The sequence below is a fragment of the Alnus glutinosa genome, chromosome 4 (assembly GCF_958979055.1).
Source record: "Alnus glutinosa chromosome 4, dhAlnGlut1.1, whole genome shotgun sequence".
Classification (NCBI taxonomy): Eukaryota; Viridiplantae; Streptophyta; class Magnoliopsida; order Fagales; family Betulaceae; genus Alnus; species Alnus glutinosa.
Window position 1 is genome coordinate 10,984,504 of NC_084889.1, and position 22,608 is coordinate 11,007,111.

Below are 22,608 nucleotides of genomic sequence, written 5' to 3' on the forward strand. Positions count from 1 at the left end.
AGCCATAATCTACTAACCAATAAATAGCACATAGAACCGAGATACACATAGAATACACAACCTAGAGCTGGATATCGTAGCGATGGAGAAGATGTACCATTTGATTTGTCAAGAAAAACTCAAAAAATAACTGCTGGGTCGGTGTTATTTGTGGGATTTGTGGTCTGTCAATGGGCGCTTTGGATGAGGGACACTTGGATGTGGAACTTGAGAATGGAGTGAAACTGGGTTGCATTGAGCTGGGATTTGAGGAAGAGCAGAGGCTATAGCCATTAAGGATGCTGTGAAAGTTTTATTGCACTTTCACAGCATTGTTAAGAGCCAGAGACAAATATGAACATTGTTAAGGATCTTCACTAACCAGTTTAATAATCATGCATGTGCTGCCAAGGACAAACCAAAAAACACAAACATACAATCACGGGCATACACACACACGGAAAGTTTAACAACAGGAAATATACGTGAATGCATCAGGGTGTTTGTTACTCAGATACATCTCATCGAGCAATGAAAGGGCAGCCCCCAAGTCATCCTTCTTACAAAATCCATGAATTAAAGTGGTAAAGTTTACCACATTAGCACGTTAATATCAACTGGGGTTGGAAGAAAGCCCTTTCTAATCATCTCCCTCACCATTAAGAACAGCAGTGTAAGTCACAACATCAGGAATGCAACCCTTTCTGAACATTTCATTTACTAATTCTTTGTCATGTCAATCTGCCCCGCCTTACAAAATGAGTGAACTATTGCACTATACTCGACCTTATCCACACAAAAATTCCTCTCCTCTGCTTTGACGACCAGTTTCATCACCCCCGATGCACGTCCAAGCCGTCGCGCTGCAGTGGTTCAGCTCCAAGCCACCGTCTACCTCATCCCCACAGCACGTCCAAACATGGAAAATTTCTAAAAAAAATTTGTCATAAACTTCTCAATCTTCACATTTTCCAGCAGCCCGGCTCATGGGGGTGGCCTGCAAGCCACCCCAGAGGTGGCGCCGGCCACCCCCCTCCGGCAGCCACCCCCAAACCCCCGAGAGGGCGGCAGCAAACCCTTAATTCTTTTTTCTTTTTTCTTTTTAATTTCTTCTTTTTAAACAAAATTATTAAAAAAATATATTTTAAGATGATGTGGCGAAAATGGACACTTGCCACTTATGGAATTTGCAAAATTGGAAGGAAAAGGGACTGAAAGACCCAATTCAAAGACATGAAAAAGTTAAAGTACTCAATTTCCAAAATTAAAAAGTGAGGAACCAGTTTCAAATCGCGCTCCGACTCAAGGATTTATTATACACTTACCCTAAATTATATGGCCGTTCGACAATGTCACAGAAATTTTTTTGAATTATGGCTACTCGAAATGGCTCCATATATGGTCAAATTTCCCAAATTTCTCTTTAACTTATCTTAATGTGGTAAATAAATTTCCCAAATTTCTCTTTGACTTATCTATCGAAAACATATTTAACTATTTGCTCAGTTTGCAACGATTCTGAAGAGGAAATTTTGCAAGCATGCACATTCCTAAACCAACCTATCTAAACTTACTCAAGGTCTCCCCATTTGATCCGATCCTTACCCCTTTTATTTCTAAGTTGATTAGATAATTATATAATGTCTTCCCAAGATTTTGACCAAAACAGCTCAACCCAGCCTGAGTAGTAATTTCATTCTTAAACCATAATAAGACAAAGATAAAACTTAGACGAGTAGTTATCATTGTTGAAGCTTTTAAGCAAATTTATGAGCTGGATGATATAAAAGTATATGGGTCTTACTCACTCTCAAAAGACACCTTAAGTAGGACACTTTAACAGATGATATACCCAACACAATATTATTATATAACCAGAAATTCAAGTTCCAACTCATCACATACAATTACACAAATACCTGAAATGGCCTGTTTCTGCAATAGTCTCTGAATATAATGGTCTCCCATTTACATTGCAGTAGCCTTTATGGCTGAAAATCCTTCCATGCATCAGAACAGTCCTCTAGAATTCCTCACTCCAGTCACTGAGAGTTTAGCCTCTGAATATCTACCAATTGGTAGAGATCACCTCGTCGTTGCTTTGACAATGGGAGGTTTGTCCTGAATGTTTTAATCACAGAATTAGGATAAAAGAATACTATAAAGCACTGTAAAAACATTTCCGCAAGTAACGGAGAAAACAGTCTGTTACATAGAAACATTACCTCCTGAGCTCAATTAGTGAATAATCAATCTCTGCTATGATTATAGCCTCCTCGTGTTCGGTGGTTGCCAGGACTTCTCCAAACTGCCACAGTTTTGTAAGTACTTGTGCGATAAGATTACTTACGAGCCTAAAGAGCTTCACCGAATTCATAAATAGGTGTGTTGAGTGCTCAGCCCAGAGATAAGATTAGGATTAACATTAATAATTCAATTTGGGGTACGTGATTGGATTCGGAGAAATAATTCAAGGGTAGTTATCTTTTAAGTATGGTGATAATTTCATCTGGATAGGGTTTGTTAGTAGGATTAATTTTGATCTCATTTTATTTGGAAGTCTATTTATAAACTCGTTTGAGATCAATAAAGTATGGAGAAATTTTATTAACACGTTCCTTGTTGTGAGGCTCACGTTCTCTCTGAAGAACCTACCCCAATAAACCCATTACGGGCTTTCATCTTAATGTCAAGAAGATTCCCCAAATGAGATAATGTTTTCTGAAGAAGAAGCTCAATCTCTTACTGCTTGTTCTCTTCACAGTCGTTATCAGTTAGTTCCCACAGTTTCCTTTTGACGTTGTACACTTTCTGTACAATAAAACCAAGGTGTTATGTGCGACTTGGTAGTTGCTTGTATATGGGAACAAAATGCACAAGAGCACAACACACTTGTGCATTACAAACTCGGCACATCATCCAATGAAAACTATAAAATAGCTCTCTTGTATTACGTGACTGCAAGTTTCCACCATCTTGTCGCTTTGCCTCTTCAGGCATTTAAAACCACTAGCAAGTTACTATCTTGCTCTCCGATTTGGTCTAGGCAATATCTTTAATTATTGCCACGTAACGTTTTTCTTTGACATTTTCAGGAGCTAGCATAACAATATCCCCATCCCCAGCCCCCGCCCCCAGCCCATAATAGTGGTCGTTGAGCTCAAATGCATCATCGTGGCACCTCCAACCTCTCTCTCTCCCGAATAACCTTGCCAGCTTGCCAATTGGCTTGGCGTTCTCTCGCAGTGGCTCTTCTACATCAATTTCATTTTTGTCCTTCACTGCTTCATTCCCCCAAGTCTCTGCCACTGCATCTTCATTGACTCCTCTTCCTCGGCTATGGGTTTCAGGCACTTCAGACATTTTTGTCACAGCTGACTCTCCGTCGGCTTCTCTTTCGTCTTCACAAGCTGCATATGTTTTGGCCGCAGTTGGATCTCCAACGACGCCTCTGTTTCCTCCACGAGCTCTGTGCTCGTTTGGCGCAACCCACATCGCACAAGGATCTGTGTAGATGGCCGGTGCGGAGCAGGTCGCAGTGCACAGGTCCTCTTTGAAAGCAACTTGGGTTGCTTCCATTGTTTAGCAGATGGCAGGTGCAGTGCAAATCGCAGCTCATGGGTCCTCTTCAACACACGGTACATCGACTCACGCAGCCCACTCATCTCCAGTGATCTACGAACTAGTCTACTTCTCACTCGGTGTTGCACCGTGGTGAAAAGGCGAACGACTCTGTGCAGATGGAGCCCCTAGGTTGACAACACACGACAACATACAGTGACGGGCAGACAACGTCGTACAATTCCGCTCCGTTGCGAACGGTGACGCACCGCAATGGTCCCTTCGCATCTGGGTCTCCCTTTTGATCTCTTTGTTTCCCGCGTGTTCGCCTTCCTTGAAGAACAAATTGCTACAAAGGTGGCCCTTTTCAATCTGCGCATCGCAATTAGAGCAAAATCCATGGTTGTGTTTGTCCTGCAGTTTAGTGGAGCTATGGCGACAGATGGTTATTCTGGGGTGACACCGATGGTGGCTGTTGAGAAGGCAGCATCGGACGGGATGTTTAAGGGTGATGATGCAGGGGATGCAGCGGCTCAATAAAGAGTTGAAGTGATTCGTACACACATGCGAGACCCATCGCTGAAGTCAGCGTGCTTGGCTTGGTGGCTTGCACATCTGTTCTTAGAGGGTCCTTCAAGCCATTCACAAAACAATTTATCTGATGCTTGGTTGACAGTCGACCCACGTGGCTGCGCAACTTCTCAAACTGATTGTGGTAGTTACGCACAAAGGCTATTTGTTTGAGCCTTGTCAAAATGCTAAATTGGTCTTCAAATTGTTGGACAAGCGATCCTTCATCAGCTTCCATCCCGTTGCCCTTTCAACAAACGTACTATCTATGCAGGCATTGATAGCAAGGATCATTTCTTCTTTTTCTTCAAATTTTTTGCTTATCCGGCTCCATGATAGTTTTAATATAATCCACCTCCAGCTCTAAGTGATCTAAACATGGATCCGACATAACTAGCTCTGATATCATTTTGTTACATGCTCATATGAAAGCGCGTAACGGGATTGCTTGGGGTAGGTTCTTCAGCGGGAACTTGGGCCTCACAACAAGGAAGTTGATAAAAAATTTCCAGCATACTTTATTGATCTCAAACAAGTCTATAAATAGACTTGAAAATAAAATGAGATAAATTTAATCCTACTACCAAACCCTATAAAGCTACAATAATAACCCTACTCAAGAGATAACTGCTCGAATTATCTCTCCTCATCTAATCACCTATCCATAATTGAATTATCAATCCTAATCCTAATCTTATCACAAAAAAGTGTGAAATAAACTTTGAAGAAATCACTTGGTATTCCGCATGTAGTACACATCAATCTGCCAAGGAATTCCTATTGTACAAAGAAAAGCAATATGTCAATATCCACTTACTGGTCCAACAAGAGTGGAGTGGCCCCAAGCCACATAACCAGCTCCAGCATCTCGGGCAGGTGAACAGGTTGCCACATATAACTGTGATTTAAATTTTTCGACAAAATAAACACGCATGAGACACTCCTCATCAGTTTGTAAAAAATAAAAAAGACATGCTCGCAATCAATTTTGATGTCTCCCAAGAGATTACTGGTCATTTGATTACATGTGAAGCAGAAAGGCTGTCTAGACTCGAAAGAAATGCTAAATCATGTTTATTGGCCAAACATCAGCTGTGAAGTTTATGAATAAGCTAGCTAATAGTCACCAAATTTCCTCTGTAAACCTGCCAACTATGACCAAATTGAGAAGAGAAATGCATAAAAGACATAATTACAGAATCTGTTCCAAAGAATACTCCAAGAACTCGAGTCCTAGCTATATGGTGTGAGCACCCTAATCTGCTAGTATTGTCCAGCATATCGATAGGTATGCTTTCCATTAAAAAAAAATTGTACTATCTTTGTTAATACCATCATTAAAAACATTCTTGATTCTCTTATATGTTGAGATCAATCTTTTCAAAATAAGAATACAGAGACCGAAAAGTATCAATAAAGTGGGCATGGAATCATTCTAAAAGATGCAAACTTCAGAGACGGGGACTGAGAAAACAACAAACCTTCTCTGTCCAAATGCCACAAGACTTGCCATATACAACAAGAAAAGTGGATTTCGTTAGCATACCTGATTGTCAACAGCCCTACACATGGAAAAGCAACGCACATGAGTAAAAGAATGATTACAATTATCATGTAAAGCTAAAGATAGCATAAATTACACTTCTATACATAAACTTACAGGAAATCACTGAATAACCAATGGGGGGAACGGATAAAGGGGGATACTAAAAGAAGACCAATGTCCACGCATTATTTCCCCCCCCCCCCCCCCCCCAAAAAAAAAAAAAAAGTCTCGTTGTAGTTGTTGAAGGAAGATTCAAGTGGTTTGCATGTAATTTAGTAATTTAAAGCACTGGCATAAGTATAAGATCAAATAACAGGTACATATGGTCTGGTTTTCCATGCTGTTTAGATTTTACAGCACCAGTGTAAATATAAGATCAAACAACAGCCAGATATGGCTCTCTCTCTCTCACACACACACTCACACACACAGGTGACATTGAGAAAGAGACTCAAGATATCAAACTATCACATTGATTTACAATAGTAGAACTTTTCGACAGATATAAGTTTGTGCAATAAGTGAAATTTATCACTACCTTGCCCTCTGCAATAACTCCCAATGCAATGGTCCAGTTGTCATGTTAAATGCCCCAGGATAGCATAGCAAGTGAGCACCTGATGTCAAAAACGTGTTTCTATCAATGCACCTTACTACCAATTTTAGAATGGTTAAGAGATGTCATGAAATTTCGTACTAGAGACTATTGATCAGTGCAAAACAGTATTTGCTACAACAAATCACAACCTAAAGGGATATGCTAATGAACAGAAGAGAAATAAGAAAAACAGAACTCAAACAGAGAAACATAAAAAAGTAAGCACTATCTCACAACCGTATAGAAGAATTCCATCTTTATGCGGTGTCTTTCATACAATCATAAGAATGACTAGAATAGAGGCACAGAATGGGATTGCATAACTGAGTAACATATTCTTTTTCTTTTTTTGTGGGGGGGTGTTGGTTCAGCTTACACCTTTTCTATTAACAGTTTCATGCGTTTAATTTGCATTAATTTTCTGAATAAAGAAATGATATTTGAAAAATGCAATTATAGAACTTAAAATAGTGATACCACCATATCCAAAAAAACAAATATAAAAGTACAAATGAATGGATCATGATCAAGCTGTGGAAAAGAAGAAAGAAGAATACTTTTTTTTTGATAAGTAATAACCTGGTTTTATTAAAAGCGTCAGGCGCCCCTTAGTACACCGGCAGTATACAAGAGAAAACGCAATGCTGGAAAACGAAAATAAAAAAAAATTAAAAAAAAAAAAAGTCTAGAAATATCATCTTCTTTATTACAGATATAAATAAGTCGACAAATCAAACTAATTACCAAAGTTTTGCTTTACAGATATAAATAGTTCATAAATCAAAATAATTACCAAAATTTTGCTATCTGGCTACTAGTCATTGACAATCAGTTGGTAAAATAAACTCCACCAGTAGTGCAAAATTTTTAACTTTTCATAGGTCAATGGAAGGAAGAAACAAACCTCTTGCTGCATATATCATTGCCAGCTCCTGAAACCGAAGGTCATAACAGATGCCTATACCAATACGCCCAACGTCTGCATGAGAGAATAATGATTACGATGATCCATGAAGAAGTGAGAACTTCCTGAATGATGGATAAGAGGCTATGGAAAAGAATGAATAGCATACTAGTATCATCATAAAAAGATGGTCAGACAAGAATCATTAATGCAAAAAAAGAAAAGATGAATTTGTCAGCCATTTGAATATAGATGCATTTGTATTTTTTCCCTTCTATAACTAAAGAACTTTTCTACCATATTTGTAGATTACATAAGTTGCCAACAGATTGTGCAGACAGAACTCATTCTTTAAAGGTCATACACCACAACCCACCATTAAGTCACAGCAGGGTTGTCCAGCCAAAAACTCCACATAGAGTAATATGATTAAATTATGCATGAAGCATATATCCTGGGGGCTAATTCAGACGTATTAGCACAAGACATCTCTTTCAAACTCAATAAATTACCAAGAAACTTAAAGCAAGTATGTGCCATTAAAAAGAGCATTGTCTAGGTCATCATATAAATTTCAATTGTAAATATTACCTGTGTCCACAATGGTAGGAGTCTCCCCTGCTGTGAGAGTCTTTGACTCCATGAAGGTAATCTTCCCAGGAATGTCAATATCAAAAAGGTGTACCTGTATGTCAAAAATGTAAATAAGAAATTATGTCGCGACCAGCAACCAAAAGGTCCGAGAAATGACACTACCCAGGATATCAAATCTTCTCTACAAGGTTAGTTCATGGTACTCAAGACATTTGCATACAACAAAACATGAAGCATTGGTTTGTAGACACCATATCTCAACATGAGGCCGAGGAACAAGAAGAAGTTTTGCTATATAAACACAACTTAGGTTCCTTTCTTCTTCTAAGGAAAAAGAACTATGCATAAATTATGAGATCATCCAACTCTAGATATAGTCCAACCATATCAGACATCTACGAGAAAACTCCAAACCACATCTTATTTTAACACAAAATAACAAGAAAAAGTAAGTTAGCTTAGTTCAATTTATGAAACAATCTTTATACTTGGGGTGCCAAGTATAATCCAATATCAACAACATAGTCTATGTGTGAAATTAAATTTTTTGAATGGGAATCGTTAGAATATTAATTAAATGATTAAATTCAACATTTCCTATCGGCTTAAGTTTTTAGAATAATCGGTAATTCACCAGGGTTTCAGTTCTTGAGTTCGAATACAATTTACCCCATTTTAATTGGACTTTGTTTATTGAGTGAGAGTTTAGGCCCACCAGTGACGAAAAGTATTAGTATAGTAATTAAATTATTAAATTTTCTCTGCCCTATCATCACTCCAAGTATCAGAGTTGTTGAACCCGTACTTTCCACAACAACATTGGCATATGGGTAACATACAGCACGTAAGTTACGTCTCGGACAGTACCTTCCTGTGCTTAGCTTTCAGCTTTCCATCAGTACCAAAGACGCAACAAGTATTATACACTCGATCCCCAGAACGTTCAGGTATGGAGCCACCAACTATTGTGATTTTCAGAAGACGAGAAGCTTCAGACAGCATGGCTGTCGAAGGAGATGAATCACCGCCTGCATCAATGTCCTCAGCGTAGACTGGGAAGCAATCATTCGAATACGGGCTATTCCATATTTCCTGATATTCAAAAATCCAGTCACAATTTCAAATTTCTAATCTCAGGGAAAATCATGCTTTTTGCTAAATGCTATGTATGTTCAAATAAGATTTTGTCAGCTTCTTTCATGTCAATAAAAAAAAAATAAAAGTTTCAAAAATCTGGGCTTGTACTCACGGGCAAGAGAACAAGCTGGGCGCCCTTTGAAGCGGCCTCCTCGATCGCCTTGCGAGCGTGCGCGATATTCCGCTCCTTATCGGGCGTCACCAAAATTTGGCAGAGCCCGATCTTGAACTACAACCACAGGGCACCAGAAAACACACTTGAAGTTTTGTCGTTTCGTAAAAAAAGAAACAGAAAAATTAAGGATAAATGAGAGAAAGAGCCTTGCCTTGGTGACGGCGGGAGCAGGCAAGGAAAGGGCAGGTGGGGCCCTGGCCTGTTCCGGCCTGTAAGAGGCGGCCATTGTCGGAGCGAAGCCGGTGTGGATTCGGGTGAAATTGATGGAATTAGCGCGGTGTTTGCGGCAGAGGGAAATAGGAGGGCTAGAGAGGAATTTAGAGTGGAAAATAGAGCGAGAGAGAGAGGAGGAGGGGGAGCGGTGGAGACTCACAGATTTGGAGCTGAGCAAGGATGATAATGCTGCTTTCATTTCACTTTCTCCGACTTAGATTCGCACACGCTTGTAGTTGGTCCACCCAATTCTCGAGTCAACTGTAGTCTTCACGCCCGTAAAAGCCTTTAATCCAATAAATTAATTGGGAGCAGGACAGGAAGGCGTTATATTTACGGGATCGTTGTGGACATAACCACTCATATTCAGCGGGATTCGTGCATTTATAAGTCTCAATAATGAGAATGGTTGCGTAAATATTATGCATAATAATATTGTACAAAGATTATTTTTGTATATTTATATATTTTCAAGTTATTATATAGGGTTAAATATATTTTTATTACTTGAGTTTTAAAAATTTTATTTTTTGATAGGGTTAAATTCCTATCCCTCTCTCTCTCTCTCTCTCTGGCGGCAGCAAAGGATCCTATTCTTCCAAATGGGCCTCTCCATAAATGGGCTAATATTGGACAAGTTTGGGCCATCCTCACTTAGGAGGGAAACCCAACCCAACGTCAACATGTTAAATTCTATCAACTAGTTTGCAGAGATAATGATTTTAGTATGGAAGTTGATTCAGTCGTTCATGAAAACTGTGAGCATGCAAATGATGAATACATGTATGCATTTCCTCCGGCCGTGCTGAAGCAATTACTCCTTGCTAATATACACTGTCAAAATTTCATATTTTGGATGCAGGAAAGGATGAATAGTATCCTGATGGTCCGCCAAGATAAGTAGGAGTCAGCTAAGCTCCAAAAGAAACCTGGTGCCCTGAATGATTTGGAGTCCTGTGTTGATAAGTCAACCCAGGACAGTATCAAGATGCTGCCACATCTTTCACAAAATTAACAATTAACTCAGTTCCTGATTACATTATTACAAAACCGATTGCAAGAGTAAACCTTTGATGGCATACTTGGCTCAGCCTCTTTCTCGCTTTTCTGCTCTTCAAACTTGTCTATGGCCATCTGCAGTTCATCTGTACCTCCAACAGCTCTCATGGTGTAGAAGTACACACCAAAGACAAATGCTATCAATCCTTCGGCAACTACAAGATTCTTTGTCTTAGGTGCAAGGCCCCTATATCCTGTACAGCAAAGAATGCTAAAATTCATAAACTAGGCTCTTATGAGTAGCCAAGAACTTCAAAGGTAGCAACTGCTAAATAACAGAAGATGGCCCATGCTTTGTGGAACCACTTAGAATCCAGTGCAAGCTAGCATGAAACCAGTGCGTTTGTAGCCAGTGTGTTCATGCACGCTGCAAGCACCATATACATTTTCAATGAACCCGGTCAAGAACAAAACCAGATCAAATGTGTTATGGGTTCAGCTAAAAACTTAATACCTAAATCCTTAGTTTCATCTCTCTCTCCCTCCTCACTCGTCTCACTCTGTTTCTCTTTCCCACACTCTCACGCATCTCTCCCTCTCCCTCTTGCGATTGTCTCTCTTTCTATGTGTGTGTGTGGGTTTGTGAATGAATTAAAGAGTTGGGTTTTTCTAATTGAGCTGTTTTGCATGCAAAAGTTAGTTAATTTCTGAGCTTTGGGTGTTTCTCATCCTTACTTTTGTTTGAATACGTAGGCTATACTGGGTTTCTATTCATTCATCGCATTCTGTTACGTTTCTTCACCATCTTTAATTAACCTTCTACCTGTTTATTTATTACGGGGATTTGAAAATTGGGTCTTTATTTTTTTTATTTCTGGATGAATAAATTGGGTCTTGCTTGTGTAAATGACTGAAGGGTTCCTCAGTTCAAGAAGAATGCCGTAATGGGATTTTGTACGGTGTTGCGGTACTGAAACATGGGCTTGGTTTATAATGTGGATTGGCTGTAAACTGTGACAGCATTTCCCATGATTATGTTGGGAACTTCGTGTTTCTTTGCTGATTTCCTCTCCATTTTATTCTGGTCTGTATGTTAACTAAGCTGTTTGTTTTTTTTTTTTAAGCTCTTTACTCTGAATTCCAACAAATGGGTTGCATTTTCTTTTCATAATTTTGTTTTCTGGGTTATTGACATCTGGTGCTGAGTATAGTGATACTAGTTGCTTGAGATGGTTGAATGTTAAAAAATAAAACTTTACATACAGTTCAATTAAAGTTCGCCAATTTGGATTTCTTTTTTCTTTTTTCTTTTTAATTGAAGGAAATATTGATGTTTCATGCTTGAGTTGTTAAATTTATTTTGTGAATACCCTTTTTTTGGATAAAGTTTATTTTACTCATTTGGAACAACTTTTCATAGTAATTAAAGTTGTTAAAGTGGTTACTCTCAAAATTAATAAAAAATAATATCTGTTTAAAATAGATAAATATTTAGAGAGTTTAATGTAAGAAGCTTTTTAAAAGTGATAGATAAAATAACAAAAAGTAGATTATTTAACTAAAATTTAGAGAAAATTTGAAGAGTTCACTAAGAATGCTCTAATATAGCACAAACAGTAGTTTGGCTATAGAGATAAATATCCGACTATGGAGAGAGATCCGGAGAGAGAGACTGACCGTAGAGAGATTCGAGAACGATGGCCTGCTCGTGGTGGTCGGCGTGGTCATGGGCGACAGTGGTCCGCGCTGTTTGTGGCCGGCATTGGGAGGTGGAGAGGGAAGATGGAGATGGTAGGAAGGAATTTTGGGTGAAAACCAGATCTGAGGTCACTGGTTGGCTCAGCGTAGTCACAGGTGCTTGGAGGTTGCTGCGACGGGTGTTGACGGTGGGCAGCTTTGGGAAGAGGGTTGGGCGGTGGGTGGCAAGTCATTCCTTGATATCAGGTGGTCTAGGCTCCTTACCCTGTAGCTCTAACCACCAAATCCCCGCTCACATATTTTCTTTCAAAACCCCAACCGACTCGTTCCATTCCAACGGTCATAAACTGCCCCTCGGGCATCCCAACTCTCTATCCGTTCAAGGGCATAACGGCTGCTAATCCGGCATAACATAAAAAGGATGGTTGGATCGAGTGGACCAACACTGCGTGGATCAGTTTATTCCTCCGCTGGAGAGGTAGGGTGAGGAACGAACACGGTAGTTCTACTGCTGGGATTTCAGTCACTGCCGATTCAAACATAAACCCTTTCATTAAATTTTCCATCCTCGATATCACTCTTTCTCAAGCGCCACCAAAGGCGATTGGTGACCCGTCTCTCCGTGAAGCGGCGCTTTCCCTCACGCGCTGCAACCAAACTCACACAAAGAAGAAAGAAAAGACAATATTTCCACACTGACAACCCTCAAACATGGCAGATCCTAGCGCTATAGTGCCTTACCATGACCCATACGACGGCCCACTCGCCGAAAACATTCTAACTTTCATGGATGACGCCAATCCTACTCTTGCCGATGTATCGTACTCTTATCCAACATTGCCTCCATCTGAATTCGATCCCTTACAGGATCCGGTTACGTGGGATATCTGTAATGAGTCTAATAATGAAGCGGGAACTTCTCAGGCTGGTCCGTCGGAGGTTCGCGCCGGAACTAGAAATACAGAGGGGCCGTATTTTGAATCACAGAGCGCACGTGATTGGAATATGAGGCCGCTTTCTGTCTGGCCGGTTGCTCCGATCCCATATAATTGTAGTTGTTGCCAAGTGCTCAGGGAAATAATTTATACCAATGGTACTAATTCCATGGCATATTAACTTGTTTTGAGTTGGGGTTTTGGACATTTTTGATCCAGTAATCACTGAATTCTTTTCATATCCTGGTGGTAGGGACCATTACCAAGAAACTTGAGATTCATGGAAGACTCGGTATGATCTGTCATGCTATTCTTCAGAATCTGCAAAATGTCAACGTGAATTCTTCAAGCAATCAATATCAAATGTTTGAGTAAGATTTTCGTTCCCCCCCCCCCCCCCACTTAAAAAATCAACGAAGATTGCGTAAATATGGCCGGTTATGGGCGGGAAGAAAGTTATTATTCTAGTTTGTTTAAGTCATGGCCTTTTGTTGACTTTTGATTAAAAAATAATAATAATAATTACAATTAATGGGAGTCAAACCAAATTGCATGCATGCATATAAGCATTGATTTTATTTATTTTTATTTTTTGGTTTCTGATCGTTAAATTTTATTCAGTTTTTGCAAGAAAAGCATAGAAGATGTGAAGCAGTTTTTAGTGAACTATTGTGTGGAGCAAAAACTAGCGGGGTATGTTATGGTGCAAGATCCGCTAGCAATTTTTTATGAAGCCCTCTGTGTTGGACTGGACTGGGATGAAGACCCGCTTCCTGATGACTTTTTCCAACTATCCCCAACGAATTCAGGTAATTGGTTTGTTCCACTGCCATTTTTTTTTAGTCTAAACGGGGAAAAGGGTTACATGGAAACCAAAAACCGAGCATGATAGACTCCCTGACAACATACCCAAATGAGACGATGCCGGAAATAAGAAATGGGTCCATAAAGGATCACAAATAAACCATATACGACCCGGTATATATAGTTATTTCGTCATTGATATGTTTGTCACTTAAGCAATCCGATTGCTTTATGATTGATTCAGTAATTGTTTTTTCGCATGTTGCAAATGCCCCCTTTTTTTTTTTTTTTTTTATGAGCTTTCATTGTTTAAATTTCAGAAGGAGCACGTCAAATGGTAATGGATGATCCAGATGCCGAGAATGAGAGAGAGAGGACACCTAGGGTTTCCCTTGCTGCACAGGTTGTTGCTACTCCCTCTCTTTAATACATATATAGATATATAAATTGAGTAATATTATATACCACACCACTATATATTCCCGTATGCTGACGTGGTATTGTATATATCATTATTCATATAAATTTTAGTTAGTGAGGACATATGATATAAGAATTGTTGAAATAAATATATGAAATAGAAAATATATGTGAAAGAGAGAGCGGAAGAGAAAGAGTGGAAATATATTAAGGACTACATTGTATTGAGTAGTGTTATTTCTAACATATTACAAGAGACCTCTATATATAGAGAGGCTAAGAGTAGTGACCAAGAAACCCTAAAGTATTTAAGGTAGAAAATAAATCATAATAGGAAAGACAATAATATATTCTAACATCCCCCCTCAAACTCAAGGTGGAAGATTCTGAAATCTTGAGTTTGAAATTAAAAGCCGAAGTACTCGATGGTTGGATCAAAACGGTGCCGGCGAGAAAGGTTGAAAGTGACGGCCAGGGAACGGAGACTAGCCGTTAATCCCATGAGGGGCCAAGCCGCAACTGACAATGATGGTCGAAGAACGAAAACTAGCTGTCAATCCTGTGAAGGGCCTAACCACATTGTGCCAAAAGGTTGAAGGAGACGGTCGGAGAACGGAGAATATCCGTTAATCCCATGAGGGGCCTAATCACAACTTACAATGATGGTTGGAAACAGAAATTAGCAATTAATCATGTAAAGGGTCTAACCATATTGTGCCATGTTTCGCAAATTATTGAGCCATCGATCACAACATAATAGGCCAACAAAAAAAAACCAAAAGAGGGATTTTTTTTTTTTTTTTTTTTAGAGCGGAGAGTGGCGGCACGTGGAGGCTCCGATGGTGGAGATCGAGGCAGATCTGGAATCTGCGGCGCCGGATCTGCCTATTGGCAGGGCCACGGATGTCGTGCTCGGAGCACAGCGGCGCGTGGGCGCGTGGGCCAGAAGGCTCGATGCTGTGCTCTGCGCGTGGCGGCGCGTGGATCGTCCGATCGGAGGTTTCTGGATGTCTCCAGAATTCTGAGTGGCCGATCTATGCAAAGGCGTTGCAAAAGGGATGATCGGACCACTGGATCGATGGGAAGCAGCGCAGCGGAGCGGGAGTGCGTGAAGAAGCAATCCAGAACTTCAGACAGCGCGTGAAAGCGCGTGAGTTGTCTGATGGAGACGTTCTGGACGACTCTGGAGAGCCCTACGGCGGATCTACAGATTGCTGCTATCACGGAGGGAATTGGCCTAGTGTGATAGCAGCAATCTGGAGATTGCTGCTATCTCCGATCACTTTTCCGGCGACTTTCCTGGATATTAAAAAAAAAAAAAAGGGGGGGGAATTGGCCTAGTGTGGAGGCGCGTGGCAGCACATGTAGAAAGGTGGGATGGCACATGGAGGCCCGTGCGGCTGTCGGCGGCGGCAGATCTTCTCCAGATCATAAGATCTGTACCTTGTAGACCTGATTCTGGGATTGGTTTTCCAGATGTGGCTACGATGAAGGCGTGGAAGAAACTGACAGCAATTTTAAAAGCGTGAGGCGATGTGCGGACGACTGAAATTATGAGACAGCCGTAGAGCACGTAAAGGACGCCTGGAAACATCACGGACGTTTATTGAAGGCCATAGGAAAGTGGCTCTGATACCATGTTGAAATAAATATATGAAATATAAAAAATATGTGAAAGAGAGAGCGGAAGAGAAAGAGCGGAAATATATTAAGGACTACATTGTATTGAGTAGTGTTATTTCTAACATATTACAAGAGACCTCTATATATAGAGAGGCTAAGAGTAGTGACCAAGAAACCCTAGAGTATTTAAGGTAGAAAATAAATCATAATAGGAAAGATAATAATATATTCTAACAAGAATAAATGTTATTCTTCATACAGATTTATGACACTCATATCACACCGTATTTATACTTTTGTTTTTTTAAATGGCTGATATGAAAAACTACTTAAAACACTAAAATTGTCAAGTAATGTGATATAATTATAATAAATAAGTGTGAAGAACAGCCTCCAGTATATACATATATTGCAAATTCAATTTTTCGATTTTTTTTTTTTTTTTTTTCTAACATAGTTACTTCTATTGTGGTGTGGAGTAGTGCAGAGGGAAAGAGCAGGAAAGTTGACGTTGAACGAAGTCGGCCGTTACTTCCATCTTCCTATTGAAGAGGCTGCTAGGAGGATGAAATTATGCCCCACTGTTCTCAAGAAGATATGCCGAAGATATGGAATGAATCGATGGCCCCACAGAAAGGTTTGTGTCACTCAATTTCTTCTCACTGCTCATTTTTTTTTAAAAAAAAAATAAAATAAATAGTTTAATTCGTACTCATATTTGTTGGTGGACGCAGGTTAAAAGCATTCAAAGGCAAATATCGAGTTTGACGGCAAGTCTAGATTCAAATAACGCAGAGGCAAGGGCAAATGCTCAAGCTGAAATTGATAGGCTTCAACAAGAGCTGACCAACGTTTGTGCCGGGGTGGTCTCAAGAGGATCACCTGAAGAACATAATTATGCGCTTAGATCAGCTAGGCCAGACTAATTAATTAAGTCCCTTCCATTTTTGCGTTTCTGAGCGGATAATTAATTTTTCTTTTTGGTAATTATCTTGAGGCTGGTAGCAGTAGTACTGTTTGATATACCTAGTACTAGAGTACTTTATGAGTGGTGTACCTATAATGTATTCATTCGATCACATTGTTGGATTTTTATTTATTTATTTATTTTATTAAGAAATGCAACTTTTACGATCGTTTTGACGAAAAATATTTTCGAAAAAAAAGTTTTCTTATTTTGAGTGTTTGGCGTGGTGCAAAATATTAATTTACCTGGTAATGTTTTGATCAATTGACCAAAAAAATTAATTTTCACGAAACATAAAATAGTTTACGCTTTTTATCAGTTGCGTAAATTATTTTTCACTGCTCTTTCACATCTCTAGACATGCAATTGAGAGAGAGCCTTTTATGGTGCTGACATGTCCAAGCAGGGTCTCAAACTACCTGGACACCTGCCCAGATAAAGTATTGAGCCCTATAAGGATTAACTCTCTTACAATTGTCTGCCCGAACTGCACGCAACATATGCAAACAATTTCTCTCTAGATCTCAGTCTCATTCTCAAATGTCTTCTATTACTGCATTCTTTCTCCCTCCGCAACTTTCCTTCCGGCCATGTCTCTTTCTTTCCTCACAGTTAATCATTTTCAAGGTTTTAAAACAAAAAGTAACTACTTTTTTTTGGAAATTTTTGGGACAAAATATTTTATGGAGAAACAAAAGGGGCGTAAAATACTATTTGAGAATGTAAGAAAGAAAAAAACACGTAGATGCCATTTTGGCAGTTTGCTAAATTCCATTTTTTTTGTCACCCCTCATCTATAGCTACGTACTTATGGACCTTCATTGGCCCTTCAGTCAACTTCTATGTTAATTCCTTGGATAAGGTGGCGAAGTATGACAATTAAGAACCTAGGAACTGCCGGCTAGCTGCCTCTTGGTGTTATCATATTATAATAATTGCTGAAGCAATGAACTATCGAGAAATGGTCGTGTATATATATATATATGATGGACATAATATAGCTAGCTAGAGACCTAATTAAATATTTACATCCTCGAAGTTTTCGTACGTTCCATGGAAAAGTGTGGTCTGATTTTCCAGAAGAACATGAGAAGCCCTCAGACGACACGGGTGGGTGTGAAACAGGTGAAGCAGGAGTCATCGGAAGAGTGGGATGAAAGCATGCCTCTGCCCGGGGACGTCATTGAAGGAATTGCTAAGGATGATTCTGAGGAGTTGTTTGTGCCGGCCACGGCCAAGTCAGAGCTCAGGTCACAGCTTGGTAAGATTAAACAGCAGGGGGACGTGATATGGGTGAAGGTTAGAAGGGGTGACAGGGCAGTAAAGCTCCGGGCACGTATCGTGCAAGAGAAGTTCTCAGTGCTCCATAAGAAGTTCACCATTAGAGCGGCTGAAGATGACAGGCATGTTGCGGTTTTAGGGGACTTGACCTTGGAACAATGCACGGAATTGCAAGGTACGTACGTAGGTTCTTCTCATTATAATTATTCAACCATTTTAGTTTGTTGGCATGCATTTTCTGCACTGAACCTTTTCCCGTGAGAATGCTGATCACTTACCACTGTTGCCAAATGACGAAATTGGAATAGATCGAACTTCCCCTCTATGTTTGGCTGGACTTTTTTGCAAAACAAGAAAATTGTCGGATGGTCCCCAGCTAGAGCCGAAGGCTCACTGTTGGTACAGTTTTCGGTATGGTAACGTGTCGCCTTATTTGCTCTTCATTCTCTACAAACTTTAGGACTTTTAGGGAAACTTTCAATCTCATAACTTAGAGAGAGTGTCCGTTCATACCTGTTATGATCACCTTATTTATAGACTTACAAGAGTCCTTGAAGTATATTTGGAATTGGAGTCTTGAGCCACAGATCGTGCAGATTTTTACCTTATCTTTAATAAGTTTGAATTGAGTAGGACTCTTCCTTTTTCAAATGAACTCCACGTTGCTAGGGATCTGTTATCCTTTAAACTTGGGATACGGATCTGTTCCTCAAATCTTGGGATTTGATACTTCAATAGAACCTCCACAAATCTTGGACATAGAATCTTAACAGTTAACAAATGTTTATTTGCTGAAGATATATAAGAGGATAATCTTACAGCGCTCGCACTGACCACAACTTCGAGGTAGGAACATCCGAGACATTTTGACTCCATACAAACTAAGAGATCTCGGCGTATTCCGCACTCTGTGGGGTCTTGAGTTCCGAGGTATCCAGTTCATTACGTCATGCCATAATCAGAAGTGCTTCAAGCACCGAACTGATTTATCCATAATAAGGATTGACAAACATCCGAGGTATCCAAACAGGTGTTATGACCGAGGTGATACAACCGAGGTAACCTAGTATGGTTTGGATTGAGCTGAACTAATCAGGACGGGTCGGCCCGGGTCAAATACATGTTTTGAAACCCGAGTTGAATAGGGGGCCATGTATTTTCGGGGCTAATTATTTCCCAACACTCTCCGATGCTTAAATTAACACTTTTGGGTGAATTTTCTAAGTATCGTAGCTAGCTGAAATATGAAAAGGAGATGTATCCAACACTGCGCAAGTCTTGGAATTAGGGGGAGATGACGTAGCTTTAGATGTGACTGGATGCCATGTGTCAACAAAGAGATGGTCTCTGTACCCTTTGCAAGTAAGGCTTTGGAAGGGCAGGAGGCCTGATGTGACATGCTTTCTCCGATGTTTTGCGGCTCAAGGGAAGGTGATTTATGGTGTGATTGTTTTGAATATTATTTTGAATAATATTCTACTTTTTTTTTAAAAATAAATAATATTTAATTTAATTTTTTTAAATTTTTTCTTTCAAAGTCAAACTTCGTAATTCGCACAATAAACTTGAATAATATTCGGATTCAACACTCAAACGGACCATTAAATTTGCAGAACCTATTTACTAACATCTAATTATCAAGGTTGAATGATGTCGATTGCAACTAGCAATCATGGTATTTGGCCCTCTTATTGGGATATGAATGGTAATTATGAATAAGTATCAGAAGGGTGATCATGGACTGTGCGCCCTAATTAGGGCCCCATTTAATAACCCCCATTCCCTTCCCTTTTTCTTATTTTCGTCTCTCTAAAAAAACATTAACTTTAAAACATTCTTAATATTTTTTACTTTTTATATCACATCAGAAATTTTTTATTATTATTATTTAAATAAAAAACCCACTACAATATAAATTTTTTTTCACTTTTCTGTACAAATTCTTTCTACTTTATATCATATCAATCACTTTTTGTTTTCACTCAACAAAAAATTTCTCCAAATAAAAAAAAAAAGGAAAAGTGGGGGAGAGGAAATTATTAAACAGGGCCTAGGTAATAAGTTAGTGCTGAGTTTCGATTGTTTGAAAAGGCTTTACCCTCGGACCCCAAGTGCTGATGGGACATCGGTCTCATATAATCACCGTAGCTAGCCAAGGGTGCAACGCCCACACCTTGAAATTTCTGGGCATGAGATCTAGCCTGAATAGCTTCAATCTGTTAATGTAGATTTAATTAAGATTGCATGTGGACCCTCGTGGAATGTGTTGTTATTGAGGTCTTCGGCCTTTAATCTTAATCGAGGGTTTCGATTAGTTCTCGACTGACGGTTGGTTCAAGAAGGACTGATCGAGGGGCTTAGCTCTGATCGCAAAATGGGCCCTGATGAGCCTACTTCTCAAATAACAATCCGGTCTTGCTAGGCGGCCGACTCCCCAACATAGTTCGTGTTTATTGTGAAAAATGGTATACTATAGTATCAAAAATTGCAATGAGAGAATAAAGTGGCCGGGCTGTTAGATTCCATGATAAAACAGTCCCTACAGTCGACTTTTTTTCTTTTCTTTTATGATTGTTTTGTCTCTGAAAAAAGTAGTGATGTTGCAGAAATGAGCAGAAGGGTCGTAAATGTGGACTGTTGGGGATTTAACAAAAGGGGAGTTAAGTACAATTGGAAGATGAAAGTGGGAACATACCTGCCAGACCAAAATGCTTCAATTGTTAGCTCCATACTATTCATGCCCCTGCAATTCGAGCACTGCATCGAGGCCACTACAGTCAGATGCATGGCCTGGTTTTCTGCAGCAGTTTCCTCTGGGGCTCCTCTGGTCTTTGTTAATATCCAAACAGAACAGACACTCAGCTCGGTATATATATATAATTCTTTAGTAAATTGTCAATGAAGTGGCAGATTAATTTCTCACTTTTCAATTTGTTTGTCTAAATGTTTTTCCTTTGAATTGAAGGAGAAAATTAATTCCACAGGGAGAGAAATAAGTCGGTGTAGGCAACAAAACAATACAAACGTCCAAAGAGTTCAAGGTATAAGACTATGGTTTCTACCTGGAGTTGCTGAAGTTTCACTTGAATTGGTTCCTCAACAAGGGGAAATGCGGTTCGGAATGGAAATTAAACCAACAGAAGAGGTAATATCAAACTGCACCTTCAAATTTCAAGATTACTTCCAAAATAAAATAAAAAAGGGGAAAAATTCACCTAAATTTTTACTTGATTTGAACTAACTTCCTTAAAGTTAAAAAAAACTTTCAATTTAAACCATCGAACTTTCAATTTTTTACTATGTCTTCTTCTGTTAGAGTTTAGCGTTAAATCCTAACATATGTCTTGAAAATGACTAAAATACCCTCTCTCTTTTTTTTGTTCATTTAATTCTTTTAAAAAAATTGGGTCTATGACCCGTGGGTCGCCTCCTTTTTTTTTCGTTTCAATTTTTTTTTTTTACTTTTTAAAAATTTTAATTTGAAATTAAGAGTAAATTTAAAAGTTTAAAAAAATTTCAGGGGCATAAAGGTCATTTTACCCTTTTTGTCTTCTGATTTAAAGTCAAATCTTAACGAATGAGGGACATTGCAAAAAATTAGAAGTTCCATTGTTTAAATTGAGAGTTTTTGAACTTTAAGAGTTAATTTAAATTGAGTGGAAGTTTCTTCCCGAGTTTTGGGGACAAAATGGTTATTGTAAACTTCCAGCATGGAGAATGTTATGAAGAATTTTTTTAAGTGTATGGCTAGTTTGTTTCCCAGCGTGTTTCTGGAAAATTATATCTTCAGAGTCTAAGACTCTATTTTTTGTAGAGCGTGTTTGCTCTATTAGTTTTATGAATGAAATCAAATCTATTATTTCCAAAAAAAATAAATAAATAAAATTGAGTGAAAGTTTAGAGGAGTTTTGCAAAGTTTTTCAATAAAAAAAAAAAAAAAAAGTGATTAATTGTCTTATTTTTAATTTTGAAACATATCTACAGGGCTTTATCTATGTTTACTCGGTAACAAACGGTTTAGCTGCTGACCGCGCTGGGCTTGGGCACCTACGTGAAGAAGCAATAGCAACAGGATACCTTGTCGTGATCTCTCGATTAGAAGGCAAAAGTATTATGCCTTCAAACGCATGCTCTGATGGGCTTATACATTGTTGTGATCACAATGAAATTAGGGACACCCTCACTTCAGCAATCGCCCAAATGGATATAATTCAACTTCACATTATGGCTTGGCCTCATCAAACATGTCCCACTAGTGCTGCACAATCCATGGCTGCTGCAAAACTCCGTCCTCCAAAAGAGTGTCAAATTTGAGAACTGTTCGCACCAATAAATTCCTTGGCCTCCCAAAATCAATATCCCCATAAATGTCTTGTTATTCTCCGACTTTTTTGATCACATCAGATTAAGCATCTCTAATCCATTTCAAGTCCAATATAGGAGAGCAATGCTTAACCTTCACACAAAAAACACCATATGTGTGTTTGATAAACCTTTTTAGCATGTATTTCTTTTTGTGTTTTAGTTGAAAAAGTGTTTTGAAGTGATGTAAAAGTGAAATGAGTTTTGAGTTTTTTGTGATGAAAGTTGTTTAGTAATGTTTT

The 22,608-nt window shown here is 39.1% G+C and overlaps 2 protein-coding genes across 2 annotated transcripts; one reads left to right on the forward strand and one right to left on the reverse strand.

Annotated features, from left to right (window-relative positions):
- Window positions 1-1,814: 1,814 nt before the first annotated feature.
- On the reverse strand, window positions 1,815-9,600 carry LOC133865978 (omega-amidase, chloroplastic). Its single transcript, XM_062302521.1, has 10 exons — window positions 9,216-9,600; window positions 9,002-9,118; window positions 8,620-8,844; window positions 7,750-7,843; window positions 7,159-7,233; window positions 6,195-6,273; window positions 5,657-5,672; window positions 4,928-5,008; window positions 2,205-2,287; window positions 1,815-2,100 (listed from the first exon to the last, which is right to left on the reverse strand). Exons 1-10 carry the CDS (start codon window positions 9,474-9,476, stop codon window positions 2,022-2,024), a joined length of 1,110 nt encoding a protein of 369 aa, XP_062158505.1. The 5' UTR covers window positions 9,477-9,600; the 3' UTR covers window positions 1,815-2,021.
- An 8,140-nt stretch (window positions 9,601-17,740) lies between these two features.
- LOC133867183 (uncharacterized) lies at window positions 17,741-22,578 on the forward strand. Its single transcript, XM_062303889.1, has 4 exons — window positions 17,741-18,179; window positions 20,611-20,870; window positions 20,970-21,149; window positions 21,989-22,578. The coding sequence occupies exons 1-4, from the start codon at window positions 17,777-17,779 to the stop codon at window positions 22,316-22,318; spliced, it is 1,173 nt and encodes a 390-aa protein (XP_062159873.1). The 5' UTR covers window positions 17,741-17,776; the 3' UTR covers window positions 22,319-22,578.
- Window positions 22,579-22,608: the final 30 nt, after the last annotated feature.

Excerpts from the sequence above, each read along its gene's own strand:
- LOC133865978 (XM_062302521.1), bottom strand. The coding sequence starts at position 9,476 with ATGAAAGCAGCATTATCATCCTTGCTCAGCTCCAAATCTGTGAGTCTC. Across the intron at positions 9,119-9,215 it reads CTGCTCCCGCCGTCACCAAG|TTCAAGATCGGGCTCTGCCA; the intron begins GCAAGGCTCTTT and ends CTGTGGTTGTAG. Across the intron at positions 2,101-2,204 it reads TCACTAATTGAGCTCAGGAG|GACAAACCTCCCATTGTCAA; the intron begins GTAATGTTTCTA and ends TAAAACATTCAG.
- LOC133867183 (XM_062303889.1), top strand. The coding sequence starts at position 17,777 with ATGGAAAAGTGTGGTCTGATTTTCCAGAAGAACATGAGAAGCCCTCAG. Across the intron at positions 20,871-20,969 it reads CAGAACAGACACTCAGCTCG|GAGAAAATTAATTCCACAGG; the intron begins GTATATATATAT and ends TTTGAATTGAAG. Across the intron at positions 21,150-21,988 it reads AAATTAAACCAACAGAAGAG|GGCTTTATCTATGTTTACTC; the intron begins GTAATATCAAAC and ends ACATATCTACAG.